This window comes from Siniperca chuatsi, linkage group LG23, assembly GCF_020085105.1.
Source record: "Siniperca chuatsi isolate FFG_IHB_CAS linkage group LG23, ASM2008510v1, whole genome shotgun sequence".
NCBI lineage: Eukaryota > Metazoa > Chordata > Actinopteri > Centrarchiformes > Sinipercidae > Siniperca > Siniperca chuatsi.
Window position 1 is genome coordinate 13,056,179 of NC_058064.1, and position 20,589 is coordinate 13,076,767.

At 39.5% G+C, this 20,589-nt stretch overlaps 2 protein-coding genes across 4 annotated transcripts; one reads left to right on the forward strand and one right to left on the reverse strand.

The window, feature by feature from the left end:
- The first annotated feature begins 17 nt into the window (after positions 1-17).
- On the forward strand, positions 18-3,132 carry LOC122871100 (dnaJ homolog subfamily B member 9-like). Of its 3 annotated transcripts, none has more exons than XM_044185728.1 (3): positions 18-166; positions 489-730; positions 1,541-3,132. In XM_044185728.1, the coding sequence occupies exons 2-3, from the start codon at positions 514-516 to the stop codon at positions 2,041-2,043; spliced, it is 720 nt and encodes a 239-aa protein (XP_044041663.1). In that variant the 5' UTR covers positions 18-166; positions 489-513; the 3' UTR covers positions 2,044-3,132. The 3 variants fall into 3 exon arrangements, with proteins under 3 accessions (XP_044041663.1, XP_044041665.1, XP_044041664.1); XM_044185730.1 differs by having other exon boundaries at positions 56-166; positions 443-730; XM_044185729.1 differs by lacking the exon at positions 18-166 and adding an exon at positions 173-309.
- Positions 3,133-8,012: 4,880 nt separating this feature from the next.
- LOC122871099 (aldo-keto reductase family 1 member B1-like) lies at positions 8,013-14,547 on the reverse strand. The gene is made up of 10 exons (XM_044185727.1): positions 14,390-14,547; positions 13,194-13,361; positions 12,920-13,036; positions 12,575-12,652; positions 11,333-11,455; positions 10,285-10,391; positions 9,789-9,870; positions 9,534-9,617; positions 9,336-9,418; positions 8,013-9,208 (listed from the first exon to the last, which is right to left on the reverse strand). The coding sequence occupies exons 1-10, from the start codon at positions 14,453-14,455 to the stop codon at positions 9,166-9,168; spliced, it is 951 nt and encodes a 316-aa protein (XP_044041662.1). The 5' UTR covers positions 14,456-14,547; the 3' UTR covers positions 8,013-9,165.
- Positions 14,548-20,589: the final 6,042 nt, after the last annotated feature.

Genomic DNA, 20,589 nt, shown 5'->3' on the forward strand with positions numbered 1-20,589 from the left:
GAGTCACTGTGTTTAGAAATGGACCAATAGCGTTGCGAGTCGTGGTGTTACAGCTCAGGAATGCAGCTCGTCAACAAAGCTAACATCGTTAGCTTTCGTTTCGCATCAGCTGGAGCTGTCGGCGGCTGATAGAAGTATCCGCAGGCTGTGTGTCACTTGTCTCCAGGTAATCCGTCTTTTCCAATTCGCATTAGCGTTATTTGTCGTGGGTGGTTTATCTGCAACTGAGAGCAAAACAACATAGTATCATTGACAAGCTTTTTTTGAAGGCAGAGCTGATTTAAGGTTCTCCCTTATTCCACTAAAACAGTGAGTTGTCATTTTTTTAACGCTGTTGAAACTAGCTAGCAAAGTAACGTTAGTTAATGACGTCATATAACCTGGTTTTGACTAGTTAGTATCCGAATTTTTAAACCGTTTTTAAAGTCTTCATGTGTTTCAGGGGTGTGTGAAACGTCGTTAAAGCTGTCAAACTGCTGTCTTCACAGCCTCAAAGGTGCCAAAACCAGCAGTATGACTACAGCGCAGTCGGTGTTGCTGCTAGCAGTGCATATTCTGCTGATCTCGGAGTTCATCCTGGCCAAGAGAGACTACTACGACATACTGGGGGTGCCCAAAGATGCCACTGAGCGCCAGATCAAGAAGGCCTTCCATAAACTGGCCCTGAAGTACCACCCTGACCGAAACAAGGGCCCAGACGCCGAGGCCAAGTTCAGAGAAATAGCAGAGGGTAAATGAGTCACTATGCCATTCCATAATTTAGGGCAATAGGCAAATACTTAACTTTTTACCAACTAGCTACTCAATAGTCTTTTTTTTTTTTTACACCAGGTCTCCTTTGTATTTGCCAGTCAGAAGTTATTTGGAATTTTGCGTCAAGCAATGCCAAACATAAATTGCTTGTAAAATACCCTTAAATTAGAATGTATGTATAGAATAGGTATAGGTAAATTGAAAAATGTCAGTGACATAGCCACCATAGCCATTTGAAATGGCTATGGTTAGGTTAGGTAACATATTGTATATTTGTGTAGGTTTTTCGTGATACAGTGGATCTTCAAGAGGAATGTCTTTAACTTCTTCCCTGAAAGACATTCCTAACAGTAATAATAGCTTGTGGTGTTTCTGTTGAGGGGACATATGTTGTCATGATGACAGCTGAGTGCTTAAAGCATTTAAGAACACATTTATTGGCACATTCTCTTTTCTCTAATGGGCATTATTAAGAAGATTAATAATATATAAGAAAATTGCCTTGGAAAGGTCAACCATTTATCCGTATGTTAAATTGGAAACACTAATGAATTTCAACATATGCTGTCTACTACAGGTACCTAACTAGATTTAGTAAGTAAATTATATGTAGGTCGTCTTCAACAGGACATAAATTTAAACATTTCTCTCTCGTTTCACAATAAATAGATAACAAACTAGCCACTACATTGCTCAAGCTTCAACTAAAAATGTTCAGAAACTTTCGAGTGGCAGCGTCCTAGCAACCAACACAGTGAGTGATGTAACGTGTCTTTGTCTCTACCAGCATACGAGACGCTATCAGATGATAAGAGGAGGCGAGAGTACGACCAGTTTGGGCATGGCCCGTCACCAGGGGGGGGCCATAGAGGAGGAGGAGGTGGAGGAGGAGACTACAACTTCAACCAGCACTACCAGTCCTTCAACTTCAACTTTGATGACATGTTCAAAGACTTTGACCCTTTTGGTCAGCAACACCACCAACACCAACACCAACACCACTTTCACTCCCACTCCCAATCCCAAAATCAAGCCCACCAAAAGAGACACTTTGACAGCCACTTCCAGGCCCACCGGGATGCTATGAACAGACACAGGGGACAGTTTCAGCAGGGGCGCTTTGGTGGAGGACTCTTTGATGACATGTTTGAGGACTTGGAGAAGATGTTCTCCTTTAACACGCACAGCTCCAGGACTGAGAGCAGATTCCAGGGCACGGGAAAGCAGCACTGCAGGACAGTGACCCAGCGTAGGGGGAACATGGTGACCACCTTCACCGACTGCTCCTGAGGCAAGCGAGAAAATGACCTTCTACAGGAATGCGGCCACTGGGGACACTGCTGGGTTTTTAGTTGTAGTTTTGGAATTGAATGCTAATTTATCACTTGGTGGAATAGAGAACAGTTTTGTGTGGCTTTTTTAATTTTCTTTATGTAATTTCCTCTAGGAACAAAAATCCAAGCTGGCCTGATAAACGGCTGCTTCCAAGCAATAACTTACTCACCTTATTGCTCATAGCATGTTATAAGTCTTAGGTTTATTCAAATACCTCCTTATTACTCAGCTTTCCAGGTTCATTATGTTTACTTGTGTTAATTTTTTATGATGGTACAATCTGTTAGACTCAGGTATGGCCTAAGGTTAATTAAAAAAAAATAACATAATGAGGCAATAAGATTTATTAAAACACCACAGATGTGACATTGTGAAACCTTCCTTTTGCAGCTATTTAGGCCATACTATTATTGTTCTCTCTACAATATAAACCAGGCTTTGCTCATTTAAGCATAGTGTACTCTGGACGTGTACATTTTCTCTCTTGGTTTTTAGTCATTAGCTTAAAAATTAGCAGACATTACACAGTAAGTCTCACAAATGTGCGATTTATAGAACGTGCATCAAATTTTGCTGTGAAAATGGAGCTTCACATCCTGCGATGTGTGCAAGTCGGTCATTATCAACTGTTACCTCGTTTTAGTTCCTTCCTACAGCGTTGCATTTGCCTTCACTCAGTCAGGGTAGGAAATGAACATCAGTCCGATGACAAATGCTGGTATACTTAGCCACAGGCAAAGTTTGTGTTCTCTCAGCTGATTTGTAACCATTTGTTTGGATGGCTACAAAAACCTGGGGTCATCTGCCAGTGAAGCTGAATGGTCTGAAAAGTTTCCTGAACTGATCATAATGTGCAATATTTAGCACCTTTGCTCTTCATGTTGCCTATCTTTCATAGACAGTGTTGTGTTAATGTCATTGTCTAACATCAGCACTTTGCGTGTGTGTGCGCGTGTGTGCGTGTGTGTGTGTTCACTGAGAGTGGCTTGAATGTTGATTGGTTGCAAAATATTTGGAGAATGAATAAAAAGTTACAAGCGCAAATGTCTGTGTTTGTATTGGGGGAGGAAAAGTGTGAGAAATGCATTCAAGTAATTGGTCTTAATCATAAATATGATTTGTTTCAGTTTGTATTGTTACATTCACTTGCCTCTGGGCCGAACACTAATGCAAATGTAGCACAAGATGATCAGTTACTATAGTTCCTGTGCATTACATTTGGTCAAGCTGTGTCCATCAAGCTTTTCAGACTACATTATACTGAATATTATTTTTCTGATGCTGTAGTTTGTAGGACTCATTGGAATGCATTATATTGTAATAGGTTTCGACCCCCACCATCCTTACTATACAGTATAGCCAACTCTGTTGTTCAAGTTAAACTCCACTAGAGAGCGTACTTTCATAAGATAGGAAGGCAGGGTTGAGGATATCAATTTACAGCAGCCTGTGAAAGGGAATGGAGAAGAAAGCCACAAAAACAGAGACATTGTGGGTTAGATAATAGTTTTAAAATTAGAATCTAGATGAGTTATATTACAACATAGAGTGTACAGTTATATCTGCTTGCAGGAAGCAGAGTCAAAAGAGAGAAGTTATTAAGCCATTTGATGTGTTTCCTCTTTCACGTTTCAAACGTAAACCTCATCAGATCAATGAGAGAAAAAATGTGACCTGATTACACAGCAGCAACAGAAGATGTGCAAATGTTTCATTGGGTGGCAAGCATACTCAGAGAAGATAAAAACAGAGGATGAAAGTAATAACTTACAAGGTTGCTCTAAATTTGAATTCAAAAGTGATGACAAGTATATTTGAAGTGCTAAAATTGTGCTTGAATTTTAACTTTATTTGGATAAAGACATAAATATTTGTTAAAAAATTGTGTTTAATTTCTACCACACAGTAGTGGCCCACTTTATGAGCTCTGCCATTACCATCCATATCAATATTAAAGGGTAAATACAATGACACAAATTAATCAGTTCAGTTACACTCTCAGCCATTCTTAGCATTTCATTTTTTGACCCCCCCCCCGTGTCAGAGGCTGCATGCTAATTCTTAGAAGGAACAGCACATGACAAAGAGGAAGCCTTAAAGCAATCACATAAATATAGGAACAGTAGCATGCCAAGCCTCTCAACCTCTCAAGCTGAAAAACCGCGTGAACATGTAATGTTGTGGTGGCTAGGTAGGCTAAAGGATAACTATTACTGATTAATAAGTGTCTGATAAAAATCCTTGTATCCTTCATGGCAGTGACATTCTACACTTAGTTAAATATCCAAAGATGAAGATGTGGCCTTCCAAGCTGCAATGCTACACTTTTAATGACAAGTGGCTGCAATTATAACAAGAGAAACAGAAAAGATAGCTGATCGTGTTCATGTTTTTAAAAGTGGCAAAGCTGGCAAAAGTATTTAAACATGGCAAAAATGCTGATGTCATAGAGGCTACACCAGGCCCAGCTGAGGGTCAGCTAATCCAGGCTAGATGAAGTCATTTACATCAATGCTAGTGGTGATCACCATGAGAACTTTTGTCCAGTTTTGAAGATATGGTCTTCCTCAGGCAAAGCTGAGGATGTGAGCATTTGCATTCAGAGATAAGCTGTCACATGTCACGCATCATGCTTTTGAAATATTTCCATTTTCACATTTGCTCTTGATTTATTTATCTCAAAAGCACATGATTCAGTGTATATAGCACTGCATTCTAAGAGTATATTTTCGCTGGTGTAAGTGTGTGTGGATTTAATGCCGTGGGCTCCCACCCTCACCTTTGCCTGAAAGCTGTGATAGTTGTCATTACTGTATCTAATCAACTTGCTTGTTTCATGATCCAATCAGTGTGTGCTGAGCTGCAGCAGCTTTTCGCTCTTCTGTCAATTCATACTATGGCTAACTGAGATCAGTTATTAAGTCGGACCTGGCATGTTTGGCAATTGCAAGTGTTTTTGTTGGGTCAAGATGCAGATTTTGGAGACCCAGCAAAAACACGTACATGACCACAAACGTAAGAGTCTGCTTGATTGATCCTGCTAGAACTGCAAAAATAGATTGATGTATGGGTTTGATACTTCTACACACACGCATAAATATATATATATATATATATATATATAGATTCTGTGGTCTGTATTATCTGTATTGTCCATGTTTTCATGTTATGAATTCATTATTATAGTAGTGCAATTGCAATACAATAAACTGGTTGATTTCACTGACTGACCTGAACATGATCTCTTCCAGGAGTTTAAATACTAAGATTTTACGGCACACTGACCTACCTTTAATAGCAGTCAAACTGGTGATACCAGCAATGACAACATGGCCTTTACATTCATTTATCATTTCATGTTTTCTAAATAGAACATAGCTATTCACTAATGAGGCCAGAACAACAAACAGAAGACAATCACTGCCACAGCTGCCACTGACACATATTTTACTCGTTTTTGTATCACCCTACCTCTATAGGCAGACCCAGGAAAGGTCACTGAGGTTGTTAAGGTGGCAATAAGTGCTGGTTACAGACACATCGATAGTGTCTATTTGTACAAGGAGTGGCAAAGAGGGAGGACCTATTCATTGTCGAGTGAGGTGCGGTAAACTACAAATCATTTGACCCAGTTTTACCCTGAGGTTAATACCTTTTGACTTTTTAGTGCATGTGTTTCTATCTATTTCAGGGTCTTCTGACATGTCACATTCACATTTTGACGGCCTCAGGGTCGACCCCGTCTTGTTCTTCCTTGCTGGCTGTGTTTTCCCCCTTAATCCAGGAAGTGATGGGTGGACACACTCCTTGCCACTCACACAGACACTGCATACACACTGATCTGCTGACAGACGCACCTTATTGTATTGTTTACTTAATCTATTTAATTAAAACTAGTCTTATTTACAGACTATGTGTGGTCTCCCTCTTTTGTAACATACTTTTGAGCCAGGTTGTGGCACCTACTAATACTACAGTTTCACCACCAGACTACCAGCATGCCCCACTCTCAGCTGATCAGACCCACATGATATACTATACACTGACATTACTCTGACAGGTACAGTATGTATATTAAAAACCCCTGTTTGTTTTTCATAGTTATGGTGCACCTTCCACATCCCATCTCTGGTGAGGGGAGCCTGTGAGAAGACGCTCAGTGACCTAAAACTGGACTACCTGGACTTTTTTAACATTTTCCTATGGGAGCCAAAGTGTGGATACCACTGTCCTGTCCTGGCCACTAAAACAAAAGCCTGTCTGTTGGTAAATGATTCTGGTTAGGCTCAACCTTTAGCCTATTTCAGCTGTCTAAACAAACTTGACTTTAGAGAATTATGCAACAGTTACGTGGGATGGCCTTTCGAAATTCAGACTGTCGTGTTTCCCTGCTTAACATTTCCTCCCCAATTTCTACCTCTACTAGGAAAGTCAAGCAAAACTGTGTATATTGTGGACACATACACAGTTCCTTAATGAGTCTTCTTATCAGAAATAATAAATATGTTTTGACATTTTTTTTGCAGCTGCAGCCAGGGGATGAGCTTTTTCCTTTGGATGAGCACAGGCAGGTCATTTCTGATGGCAGCAACTTCTTGGACACTTTTTAAGTGACTCACTGATAGTCCAACTGACTTGCAGGCAGCTTAAATCAAACTAAATATGGACACGTAAATAGACGGCAAAACAAGATGCATCACTAAACCAGTGTGCGATGTGTCTCACAGGCTATGGAAAAGCTGGTAGATGGTGGGTTGGTCAAGGCCATCAGCATCTCCAACTTCAACAAAGAACAGATTAAAACCATACTCAAAAAGCCAGGCCTCAAATACAAGCCTGCCACCAACCAGGTACAAAACAAGTCATTCCGCAACATAATGTAGACAGAAGAAAATAAAAGCATTTATTCTTCCTCCAGACTGAGAGCCACCTGTACCTGACCCAGGAGAAGCTGATCCACTACTGTCACTCAAAGGGCATAGCAGTGACAGCTTACAGCCACATGGGCATAACAGGCAGAAGCAGATCTAACTGAATTCTTCAAGAAATGCATGTTCCTCTTCTTTTTCTCTACAGGGCCTCAAAACACAAGAACTTCCCCTGATTACAGAATACTTACTAATCAGACAGTTATTCCTAAGTTCAGATCAGATCAGATCAAAAATACTTCATGGATCCCCGAGGGGAAATTCTTTCGTTACAGCTGCTCACTATCACGTCAATGCACACAGGAATAGAAATAGAAATAATAAAATACATCCGCAATGAGACAATTATTTCTAGTAAGAAATAAGAGATGTGCAAATCAAAATATAATACACTATAATACAGCTAAGTTAAATTAAGTACAAGTAAGTTTGACGGTGTAGTCCCTCGAACAAGTAAGTTTGTACTAGACCGTTTTTGTATAATGCTTGTTATTGAAAGAATTAATTCAATGAATGTATTATAACACTTTGGTTGTGTAGAATAAACCTTTTATACATCCTGTTTTATTAGTGATATAGTGGTTGTATGTTGATATGTTAATTAGGACTTAACAACTGGTGTTCAACCTAATTCGCATTCAATATATTTAGTTTGCTAGTCCTTTTTCATGATACATTTATACTGTCTAACCTCTGTGCTTATGCTCTCACCTCAATCACTGTTATACAAGGCTAAAAGGGTCAGTAGAGGACACACCAAGGACAGGATAATCAAAGCTAAATTTCATTTCCCTAACTAGAATTAAAAAATTGAGCATTACATCACAATGCATTCAAATGTGGTACAGTATGTGTGTACTGCATACATGTGTGTCCAGCAGATCATTCATTCATTTCCACAGTCTCACTCTTAGGTTTTCTGGTCATTAAGAGGCACAGTCACTTGTCTGAATGGTCTCTTCACTGCTCAACTGTGTAGAAACTTGCACCAACTTGTTATATTTTCTCCCACAGGACTTTATTTCCAGCGCTTAACAAAACAGCTCACTGGGGAAGTGAAAGCAACTGTTTCGGTTAATACACATGATTATTAAGTGCCATATGACTCACAAGTAAGAGTGGGAAGTACTTTGTCATCCTAAGACAAGTTTAGGTAATATGTTCTATATGTCACAGAGACAAAAGTGCTTTCAATTTTGCCGTCAAATCTATATGCTAAGGCACTAATGCCTCCGCCTGAGCGGTAAAAATAAACCTGTTCACACACTGAAGTTGGAAGAAAAAACAAGTTTAGTTACATGAGGAGTGCTGTGATGTGTGACACATCTCTGCATGTGTCACATTTGTGCTATGAAAAATACCACAAACCGTGGTATCACAAACATGTAAAACAACAAATAAAACACGAATATCCATGCTTTTGTATATTGTATATTCTGTTCTCAGAACTGTTACTTACTAAATATTTTAAATGGCATACATTTTTGTTCTTCAGTAACTTTAAATGCCACACTGACAGCAAAGTAATACATAGAATTTACTCAACACTAAGGCTGTTAGTGTTAGTGTCAGAATCACGAAATGCCCAATGTATACTAGATTAGCAAGAATTTCTGAGTGTGCGCCGTGAGCTTACTGGACATATTCAATGTAATGTAATGTAATGTGTCTCTTCAGACAATCACAATGGCGATCATGTGATGCAGTCACACGACTTGCTTGAGTATACTTCAGTGTGAATCGTCTGCTGGTAAAGCATACTATATATCATTCATCGGCATTATGCAGTACCTACTGATTGAGTATGTAGTATGTGATTTCGAACACAGCCTAAGAGTCAGTGAGAAAGCAAAAAAAATAAAAAATAAATAAAAATAAAAATGTGTTCAAACAAGCTAAGAAACTTAAATATGACTATTTAAGGAGTGTTGGGTATAAAAAGCTCTTTGGAGTGTGTGTTAAACCGGTTACTGTTTTTTATGGAAATGAAACAGTTAGCAAAAGATTGTTTCTTTTGAGAAACATAACATGAAAATAAAAATCTGATGCAAGGCCACACTAGAAGAACAGGAAAGCGAGCAGTCTAAAGGGTAGAGAAGCAATCTCCAGCATTCAATGTAAGCCTGTGGAAAATCAGCATTGTTCATTTTCAAAATGCAGTGTTGAATGGATAGTCCTTGTGCTTCGTGCTCCTACAGAGAGAAAATAAAGACAAGGAAAAATTAAAAAGGTTGCCTGACACACATCGTCTTAACAATGTTACAAACTAAAATAAATAAATAAATAAATAAATAAATAAAAATAAGAGTACGATCTCACCATTGCATGGGACAGACTCTCCAGTTCCTGTTGAATCCTAATATAGTCTTCATTTCCTCCTCAGTTAGTTCAAAGTCAAACACCTGCAAACATTTAAATTTAAATTTAACGGTCTTCATGCCCGAGCCAAAAGGCTAAGTAAGTGAAGCAGCCTGAGGGCTAATCCTAGAAAATCTGAACAATCTCTCAGATAATTACCTGGAAATTCTCCTGAATGCGCTGAGCTGTGATCGACTTGGGGATCACGATCACGTTCCTCTGGATGTGGAAGCGGATCAGGACCTGGCAGGGAAGGAGAAAGGCTATTAACATGTCAACGTCATCAGAGGTCATGACTTGAAGTGTAATCACAGTAAGGGACATGCGAATTAAGAGAAAAGATGAACATGCATTCTTTTTGTGTGTGCACAATACTGAAAACTGTATTTGTTTCAGCCAGTGTGAGTGCTAAACCTGAGCAGGTGTCTTCTTGTGCTTCTCAGCAATGGCTTTAATGTTTGGATCTTCCAGCAGTGAGGGGTCTTCAGGTTTAGCCCTGCAATTTTAAATACATCATCCAGTATTATTTACAGGACTCACACACGACAATCAAAAGGTGGACAAAATAATGGAAATACCACAGAAAAGAGCAAACACTGAATTAACTTAACCACAATCAAACACTGCTACAAAAGGTGGGCAGCTCTGAAAATGTATATGTGGCTTTTCAAAGCAAATTCTCAAAATAAAGATTTAATGTCTAAATCATGACAAAACATGCCACACACAGACAAACCACATAGACAAAGAGGAACAACAGTCACAAGTTCAAACAAAAAAAAGGGGATATGACAGACATAACTGGGTTGAGAAATACTGAATCTGCATTCAGCCAAATATGACCCACTTTGTAGCAGTGTGATGATAAAAAGTCCTTACTCATGTAACTATTATTGTCATGCTAACTGACCAGGGTCTGTCAGGGGAGCCCAGGGGGCTGTAAGCAGTCACTGAGATGCCCTGAGAGTGGCAGTAGTTGATTAGCTTCTCCTGGGTCAGGTATGGGTGGCACTCTACCTAGTGGGACAAACACACAACTCTTGGGATGCATTGCAGAAGCCATGGAGTGATGCACAAACCACTTTAAATAAATACCAAGTGGGCTACACATACGGCATGTTACTCAGGCCATCAAAAGATACTCTGACCATGTTTCTGAAGCTACTACATAGCCTAATAACATGGTAAAGATTTGGTTGCTTTGTACAATACAAGGTACAGTAGTACTTTGTATATGTAACTGTCCAGCCTTTGAAATGTGAGTTTCGTACATAAATAATTTTACAGTGGCTTCATCCTGTTCAATTTAGTGTCTTTTTCAAGGACACAACAAAGGCAGTTTTTGGAAAGTACCGTTAAAAAAGTATTCTAGCATAGGCTTATAAGAGAGGCACAATGTGTCATTGCATTAAGCATAAGCCTATGGAGCCTACTGTGTTTATTTAACATTATTTTAATGGATAAATTCACTCATTCAATATATGAGTGTTTTGTTCTGTGTTTGGTGTGTATGCTGACAAAGGGCAGAAGGAAAATTGTGTTGTAATCGAATATACAACAAGACCAGACAAAACATTGATGGTGAACGATGGTTCTGAGAAACAGCAAAAACATAAGGTCACCTCAGCTGATTGGTGTAGCCTGAGGGGTAACTGCTGTGGCCCGAAAAGAATTAACCAGACATTTTTTTCTCAGACTGATAAGAGGAGACAGATAATGCCATTATAGCCTCTTGCCCTTTAAGAACCGCAATCTTAAAATGTATCTGTTGTCTTGCTGCTCAGTAGCCTCAACTCAAACACGCTATATCTAAAAAGGCTGCATATGTACGTTTAAACAGTAGCTGGCCTCTATAGTTATTGGAGTGAAATCTGTTATCTCTTTGTTCTACAAATGTGTACTGAGCAGAAATGTCACTGGAAGGTGACTTTACTTGGATAAATAGTGTCTTAGTGTACCTGGTTGTTGACAGGCTTGTATTTGAGGCCTGGCTTGTTGAGAATGGCTTCAATCTGCTCCTTGTTGAAGTTGGAGACACCGATAGCTTTGACCAAACCAGCATCCACCAGCTCTTCCATCCCCTGAGAAAATTGACCATAAAAAAACACATTTACTTTACCCATGGCTGGTTAAGAGATACTAAATACTATCTGTGCCTCTTAAAGAAGCCATAGCTCCCATTTGTCTCCACTCCCCTGCTATAGTCAGCACCTCAATGATCTCAGGTCTTGCACAATCACATTTTAAGCTTGCACTAGTCTAAACCTGTCTCAAAACACCTGGCTAAGATCCCTCCAACTCTAGCGACTTTCAGTCCGTTTTAAAGCTTCTTTCTGGCTTGCTCAAAAATGTTGTTCATAAACAATATATACATATAACATGAACAGTTAAGAGCTTAATAAATTCAATGGCTCTGGTTTTAATTTATAACATAGGACAGGAGCAGCTTTGTTGGACATCAGTAATGCTAGACTTATGGATGATGTAGATCACCCAATTCTCAATAATGGGACAGGAAGTACACCCCGTCATAGAGTCCGTAGCTGAAAATCAGTTTTGCCAGAGTTACAGTAGAAAAACAGATTTTTCATCTGTTAAGTAAAAAAAATACAAAACAGAAGTGTTTTCTGTTTTTAAGGTAATGTTTATTTGTTGAAGACTGTAAATGTATATCATCTGTTAGACCTCTCCGTAGGCGTATCAGTGAAGGTTTAATTTATCATGCTAGCCTATCTTTGGTGCCAACCAGGGTAAAGTTGACGGAGCCTGGGGAGGGACAACGTTATACTGTGTTGAAATAAATTAATAAATGTTCAGCCTCCTTGCTGGTTGTTCCATTAGCAATGTCATTAACAGGCCGCTCACTTTGTGTGCGCTTGTAAAATTAGTTTTTTAAAAGGCTCATTATTACGGTTTTGTCTTTCTCTGTGATGTTAACAATGGTACTTTTGACATTCTTTCTCAGCCCTGGAACTCAAACAATTTTCTGATGCACCAAAAGCTATATATTTAAATAATTAAATTAATATAAACGTGTGACAACTGGACAACTAATGGCTTGAACTAACGACTACTAGTCAACTAGGAAAATCTTTAGTCAGGGGCAGCCCTAGCAGTTATGCTAATAGAGTTCCCAACAAGTTTTACCTGTTTAAATTTTATGTCTGATTCAAGTGAATGGTTTGTCTGTTTTAACTCACCTCCCATGTCTCCAGGAAGTGAGTATTATCACTGATCGTCTCTCCTGTGCTGTCCAAAGGAAAAAGCTCACTGCCAGCCTGTAACAGGACCAAGGGATTAACAGCCTTCAGGTTTACACCACATTACTATGACATTGACAATATGGAGACTCACTCATAGATGAAACTTCATACCAAAATAGGAGTGCAGATAGCATAGTATAAGGGTAAAAGGAGATTTTACATAAGGGACATTTAGTATAACATTCTGTGCATACCTGCTCATAGATACATTGACAGATTCCACCTGCGTCATGAGAATACATATATTTTCACACATTGCTGACAAGACAATAGTGTGCCTACCTTGAAACCCAAGGGCCAGTGCATTAGATAGAGGTCCAGGTAGTCCAATTTAAGATCACTGAGAGTCTTCTCACAGCCTTGCCTCACCAGGGACTTCTCATGGAAAGTGCACCACAGCTATGAAATGAAAGGAGAGGCAAGTCAATAAGCGACCATGCATGCTCAGGAATCCAGTATTAAAACACAGTTTTGATACAGTATACAGTTCCAACTTCTATTTGTGGAAGATATAATACAGACATGCATATGTGCATTACACACCCACACAACTCACCTTGCTTACTATGAAAAGATCCTCTCTCTTGACCACACCATCCTCGATCATGGCCTGAACACCCGCTCCCACCTCTGCCTCGTTCTGGTAGACATACGCTCCATCAATGTGCCTGTAACCCGCTGAGATGGCTGCTTTCACCGCCTCTGTGACCTTGCCAGGGGGAGACTAGCAGACAGGGATGGTTAGTTATTGTGGTAAACAGAAGTGTAACTACTATTCACTAACACTGGTTACAGAATACCTTAGCAGCAACTCTGTGTCTTCTATCATCTAGACATACTGTTCCATAATAACACCAAGGTAAATACTGGTAAATACTATGGTGTCAGTATACAATTAACGGTTCATGTTTTGCTTCAGTGGAATCCACATACAAAAATGCCATTGTCCTTTGTCTAAAAAGGGGAGTTTTAGTTCCGGATTTTATCCCCCAGTTTAGTTCTTGGGACTGTTTGGTTGGAAAACAGCAATACGACGAAGTTATGTTATACTTTAATTTTGTCCTTGGGGTGATGGATTTGATCCAAACTTTTTAGGAGCAAGTGACAGTCACAGTGCAGCACCCCGAGACCAACTCCAATTCCTTTTTCCCCCCCCATTAGGCAGGGATATCCATAATATCTAACGTACAGGCTGTCAATTGTCTCTTGGTGGACGACAAAGTCTGTACTGTACTGTACTGTTACTAATTATTATACTAATAGATATTTTATGGAAGAAAGTACATTAAGCGGGAAACAGCAGCCTTCATAGATAATTACAGACTATAATGTTGCTGACTTTAAAGTACACTAAAGCTCGGGCTGTCCAGGCTAGTTAACATATTTAAGTAAATTGGCTGTTCAAGCTGTATGAAAAAGCAAAGCACGCCTGTTAAAGATTAGGTTACATAACTGTTGGCGTCCACAGCAGCACTTGAACTAGGGTTACTGTGACTTGTGTGTGTTACGCTGAACGAAAAGAGAAGCCTGCCTGCAACGAATAACGTCAGCTCACAACTTGAGCCAGCAGATTTGCACACGAGCGCCACACGCCTAGAAACCTACTGCTGGAGTGCATTAGCCAAGGTTGTTATCAGTTAACGTTGTGGTTGTGGTGCCAAGTGCAGAAAATGGAAACCCACAGTTACTTTTAAAATTAAAAAGTTAACAGTTAACTAGGTAGGACAGCATAGAAAATAAAAATAACCGCACCTTCCATGTCCCCAGTCCCACAATGGGAATTTGTGCACCGGTGTTCAGTTTCACAGTCGTTGCCATTTCTCCAGAAGGACGAAAGTCGAGCGGAGGGTTTGTGCTGTTTCCAGAGTCGACAACGTCGAGAGAGCTTCTTCTTCTTTTGATTTTATTGGCGGTTGACAAACAGCTTTCGGGTGCGTTACCGCCACCCACTGATCTGGAGTGTGGACTAATTAGCTATCCTCTCTCTGAAACGTCTACAAAACATAAAGAAATACAAACAAAACAAATAAATAAAATATAAATAATTACATAAATAAAATGGAAACAAATGCAGAAAAATAAAATAATGATAATTCTCTAATTCTATTCATTAGTCTTGTTGATCCCTAAATACCCTAGAAGGAATTTCCAAGAATTATTTAGACTATTACTGATATTTTGCTCTCCATTCTCTCTTAGTGCATTCTTTAAAACTTATCTCTCAGAATCATACTTCTGGCAGTACAATAAGACATGGTCTACTGTTTCTTCCTCTCCACAATATTCATACTTTCCATTATTATGCTTCCAATCACGTTGAGAGAACTGTATGACCATTCCTTTTTCTTGTTATAATCCTCTCCTCTTTCCTATTTCGTCCTCCAAACCCTGTACTCCCAATTTAAAAAAAGATATCTTCCTTTACTTTCTTTGTTCCATTTCATTCTGCCACATTTTTTTGATTATTTACCGTAATCACCACTTTAGCTTCTGACACTACTCATATTTACACTGATGTGATTACTCCCACTCTTCTAAGCCCATTTTGCTGCTTTATCCGTCTTCTCATTCCCATCAACTCCCACATGGGCGAGGACCCAAACCGACAAAAGACACAGACAAACGCATTTGGGGAATTCTGAATAACGATTATAGTATTTCAAATAATAGATCCTCTCTACTCCTGGAGTTGCAAAATTCACTAATGCTGCACATGAATCTGATGATGAATCTAAAGATCTTATAAGTTCCCCCACGTTGATCTCTTATCAATTCAGGGGGGCTAAGATCTATCTGTGGCAATAACTAAGGAGGTATAGCTGGCAGAACATCTGATCTTATAAAACCTATATATATAGCTTTCAAAGCAGACCTGTCAGCTCCCCACTATCTTCCCACCAAAGTATTTACAATACTGTCGATATGTACATTCCAGGTGAGCCCATGGCATCAAACCACACTCCTAAACATTTGAATGAGTCTATCCTTTTCAGCTCCTTACCATATAAATACAGTTGGACCTCTGCTCAAATTTTCTTCCTTGTAAAGAAAAATGTATTTGTTTTCGCAACAGAAAACTCAAATCCCCATTCCAAAGACCACTGCTCTACTCTTTTGTTTCCTGCAGTTGTTTCACAACATATTCAACATTCCTACCTCTTTTCCACTGTGCCCCATCATCTGCAAACAAAGATCTCCCTATACCTTGCCCAATACACACACACACACACACACACACACACACACATCATCAATCATTATTGAAAACAACAAAAGACTTATAATACTTCCTTGTGGCGTTCAAATATCCACCAAACAGCTTGCTGAAAAATGTCTTCCCACTCTCACCTCTACAGAGCGTCCATAAAAATAATTCCTTCACCCATCTGAACATTTTACCTGATATTCCTAAACTTTTAATTGCAATTAATAATTCCTCTGTCCACAATATATCACAAGCTTTTCCCACATCAAAAAGTACTGCTACCACTACGTCTTTATTTACTTGTGCCATCCTCACCTTTGATTCTGGGAATACTATCGGATCGATCCACTTTGACGTTTTGACCTAAGATTCCTTGCTTCCAAATAATATGTTAGTCTTCCTGTGATCATACGTTCCATAATTTTACACATGTGGGATGTCATTGCAAATGGTCTATAGTTAGATGGATTGGTGGGATCTTTTCCTGGTTTCCTGATGGGTACTATAACTGTTTCCAACTTCCTGGTCATTTTCCTTCCTGCCAAACCTTGTTATATAAATGTAATATGACCTCTAACGCTACATCGGACAGATAGTCCACCATGGTATAGCAGAATGGATCTTTTTCCGGAGCAGTTAGTTCTGATTCACAGATGGGCCCTTTAATTTCCTCTAATGTGAAGGGAGTGTCAATTGCACCATTCTTCTCTCTTTCCAGCAATTCTTTATTTCCTTCACTCGTGTTTTTTATCCCCTCACCAACACATTAGCTAATATATCTGCTTTCGCTTCATCTTTACTAGCCAACACCCCACCATTTTCCAACACTGGGTACATAAAATGCCTGCCTATTTTTGGGACTTATTAGCTTTAGTTATTAAGGCTCGTCTTTGTTGCTTCAACCTCCCTGCCTGGAGTCTTGCATCTGGGTCCTCTTTTGAACTGAATGTGACACCCTTCTACTACCTAGTCCCTTTATTGCTTTCAATGCTTCCAGTTCCAACCCCTGACATGGATCATAGAAACTCACAATAACCAAACTACCACCCCCTAACCCTTTTTCAATTTATCTATACAAAACACCTTGCCTAACAAAAGTAGCACATCTCCCCCATTAACCCCTTCTCTGTCCCTTCTTATGCACACATATCCTTGAAATCACAAATCGAATCAGGTTTAAGCCATGTCTCTTCAACACACTTTAAAGCCTCAAGAAATTCTTCAAATTCTTGGCCATTCGGCAGCAGACTCCTTGCATTCCACTGAAGAACTAACATGAGTAAAATTAATCCTGTGACCATGATTCTTTACTTAACTGCTCCTGTTTTTTTAGCTCTTCTTGAACAGCCATCCCAGACATTCCTTGAATATTTAAATATCTTGCTGCACTTTTTACAATTATTTCAATCTTCTCAGATCACCCCCCTTTGCTTGGAACGTGCAGTTAATTACTTCAGCCATGAAATACACACAATTCTCCTTATTTACCAGCAATATATTTCCATCTCCAGTCTGGCCTTTTGTCACAAGTTGTTCAGGTAACTGTTCCTTCTCTATTTCTTCTTCTTTCCTCTCCACTCTACTCTCCATCTGACCCAACTTTATTTCTTCTGCATAAGATACATCTATGTTCACTTTTAGCTGCTGCACTTCCACTGCCTTCTTTCTCACTTCACAACCACCATAGGCCACACTATGTGCCCCTCCACACCTTCCACACTTTGTTTTCTTTACACCCGGCTGCAATATGTCCATATTTCTGGCATTTGAAACATCTCAAAGGAGGTTGGACATATGCTCTTACATTGTAACTTATGTATCCCACTGTCACTTTATCAGGCAACAGCCCTCTCTCCTTCCCTTCTTGCTTGAAGATGTTTAATGCCAATAACTTTACCAACTTTTATGCTTGACCTCAAATCCTCCAACTTTTCCTCAACTGGGATACCATATGTAACGCCTCTCACAAAGGGCCCATCACCCGTCCTCTTGGCTTTCTCCACCACTTTGTTGCACACTTTAGTGAACTTCATCGCTTTCTCTCTCTGCTTCTCATCTTTACACTTGATTAACAAACTCGCCAAATTTCTCCTTCAACCTGCGAGTCAATGCCACCGGACTAACTTCCCTTTTATCATTTCCTTCCTTGAACCTCAAAATTAGTTCAAAACCCTCATTCTCAACAACCCTCCTCCGCACCTTCCTCTCCCATCCGAACTATTACCACCTACACTACTATGGTTCCTAGCTTGCATATTTTTCCATACTTAGTCCACTCATTTAAATCCATATCCTCATTCCCACCCTCACCATCACTATTCTCTGCCATCCTTAGTCCAGTCACAGATCAGTATAATACTAATAACCAAAATGTTTAATGCATTGCATACCTGCTGTATGCATGATTTATCTAATTTTGTAATCTGTTTTGTATGTCTTTGTGGCATTTATTTGATTGGGTACCCCTACACTTTCAAATGACTCAAGATAGTTCCCAGATAATCCACAGCTAAGAACCACTTGGCGAAATAACACCTGCCTTTTGAATATTTCGTTTTTGCTAGTTCTATCTTTCAACCACTAGAGGGCACCATTACCACACTTACCAAACGTGTCATCCTCAAATCACCTAACTGAGGCTCCAATGTAAAATAATTAATAATCATAATCATTTCATACATTAGCTAATATGGCCAGTAATTACAGTGACTGAAATGACCGATCAGCAATGTTCATCTCAGGTAAGGCTCTCAAAAACCTCATGCACACATCCAATCTTTGATTTAACTTTATCAAAAGGGGAAAAATGCTCTTGGAACAAGCCTTGGGTGTGTTCATTGTCCAGCATGTTGCATGTAATGGAAGAGATAATGTTCTTTTGAATTAGCCTTTATTATTTTGACTACTACTTCCTCATGGCATTATGCCTGTTCAACATCTTAGTTTAGTATCCCCTGTAAAGGGGATGTGCACCATTGTGAATGTGCACACACAGACCAGCCTCAAACCCCAAGAGACAGCTGAAAGAGGGAACAAATACAAGGTGTCTTTTTTTGTTGGAATCAGATAAAACCTCACAGACCTTTAACTGAGCCATTCAACACTCTGAGCAGAAGATAAGAGAGCGATATAAAAAACATACAAAGGGAAAAGTTATGGGAGCCAGCAGCCGCTGTGTACCTCACAATGGCTCTCGCTAAAGTTTGTGTCTCTTCTGATCTTCTCCCAGCTGGACACCTGCTTTTAAGGCCCTGTCTCCTCTGATCTAACTTCAGACACTGGAGGGCCTTTTGCCAGCCTGCAAACTGTCAAAGTACCCCAGGAATCAAACACTGTCGCATGCTGTCATGATCAAAGGCACACAGGTAAACCAGACAAAGACACAGCCACATACAATTGTCATCTAAAAGAGGGGGGAAAGTTTTCATTTCAGAGGCTCTTATTCGTCAACTGCAGGCGGACACATTTTCACTGTACCAAGTGCATCGATTAGAATAAAGGAAAAGAGAAACGACCAGGCATTTGAAGATACAACACAGGCCCGGAGTAAAACCAAGTGCTTCTCAAGGAAACTTTTGGACAGAGAGCGTAGACTTAGATTTCAGAGTGTGTTGCTCCAAGAATCTCAAGAGAAAAGTGGGAAATATTCATAGACTAGTGGGATGGACGGAGAAAGGACAGTGGTGTGACAAATACATATATAGATCACAATGAGCTACTGTCTCCTTTTCCATTTTGTGCGGCCATAATGAATGCTCAGTGCAACTGGTGGTGTCCATTCTTTCATAGCCTCTACATCAGATCAGAGACTCCACCAGTAAGACCTGGCCTGTCCTGGGGAGATCAAACACCTAATTTCATTTCATGGCCTTTGCTCCATTCTCCCTGCCTCTTTTCTCTCCACCTCTTGTCTCTCCCATTGGCCTTGGCTTTGCTGTCTTTTTCCCTGTTTCTGCCAGAGTGCCCTGGGTCATAATCTCCACCCATAAATCTAATGTTGAGTGTCAGCTCCTGCTGATTTCACTCACACACTCGCGTTCCGCACATTTTTGTCTGAAATCCCTACGTCATAAGTAAATCATGGTTATTTGTCAAGTGCATTACATGTTATTGGATACACTGGAGATTAGTGTGGCTGATTTGAGCCCTGCAGTCATAATGGAATGTTTTATTTTTTTATTTACAAAAATCCCACTAACATCTGGATTAGATAGAAAGTTTAAATTGATACAGAGCTGAAACAACTAGTCAATTTATTGATTAGTCAGTCGTCAGAAAGTTAATCTGCAATAATTTTGATATTCGATTAGTCGTTTACATCATTTGATAAGCAAATATGACAAAAAAAAATAGCTCCAGCCACTAAAATGGTAATATTTGCTGTCTTCTACGGTAGTAAATTGAATATTTTTTGGATTTGGTCTGTTGGTTGAACAAAACAGGCAACTTGATGATGTCACCTTTGGTTCTTACAAGATGTGCTGCACCTTTTTCACTATTTTGCAACATTTTATGGACCAAAAAATTAATTAATTAATCGTGAATTAAAATAATGGTTAGTTGCAGCCCTTAATTGAATCTATTTATAGCTAAAAAATATTGGAAAATTCCAAAATATATCAGAAAACATATGATCAAAAAGAAAAAGTGGAATACACATACACATTCTCATGGCTTGTTACCATATACAACCTTGCACATGTGTTCAACATTTGGACAATGTAATATTACTGCTAAAGTTCCGTAC

Excerpts from the sequence above, each read along its gene's own strand:
- LOC122871099 (XM_044185727.1), bottom strand. The coding sequence starts at position 14,455 with ATGGCAACGACTGTGAAACTGAACACCGGTGCACAAATTCCCATTGTG. Across the intron at positions 13,362-14,389 it reads TGGGACTGGGGACATGGAAG|TCTCCCCCTGGCAAGGTCAC; the intron begins GTGCGGTTATTT and ends CCTGTCTGCTAG. Across the intron at positions 9,618-9,788 it reads ACAAGAAGACACCTGCTCAG|GTCCTGATCCGCTTCCACAT; the intron begins GTTTAGCACTCA and ends CTTCCCTGCCAG.
- LOC122871100 (XM_044185728.1), top strand. The coding sequence starts at position 514 with ATGACTACAGCGCAGTCGGTGTTGCTGCTAGCAGTGCATATTCTGCTG. Across the intron at positions 731-1,540 it reads GTTCAGAGAAATAGCAGAGG|CATACGAGACGCTATCAGAT; the intron begins GTAAATGAGTCA and ends TGTCTCTACCAG.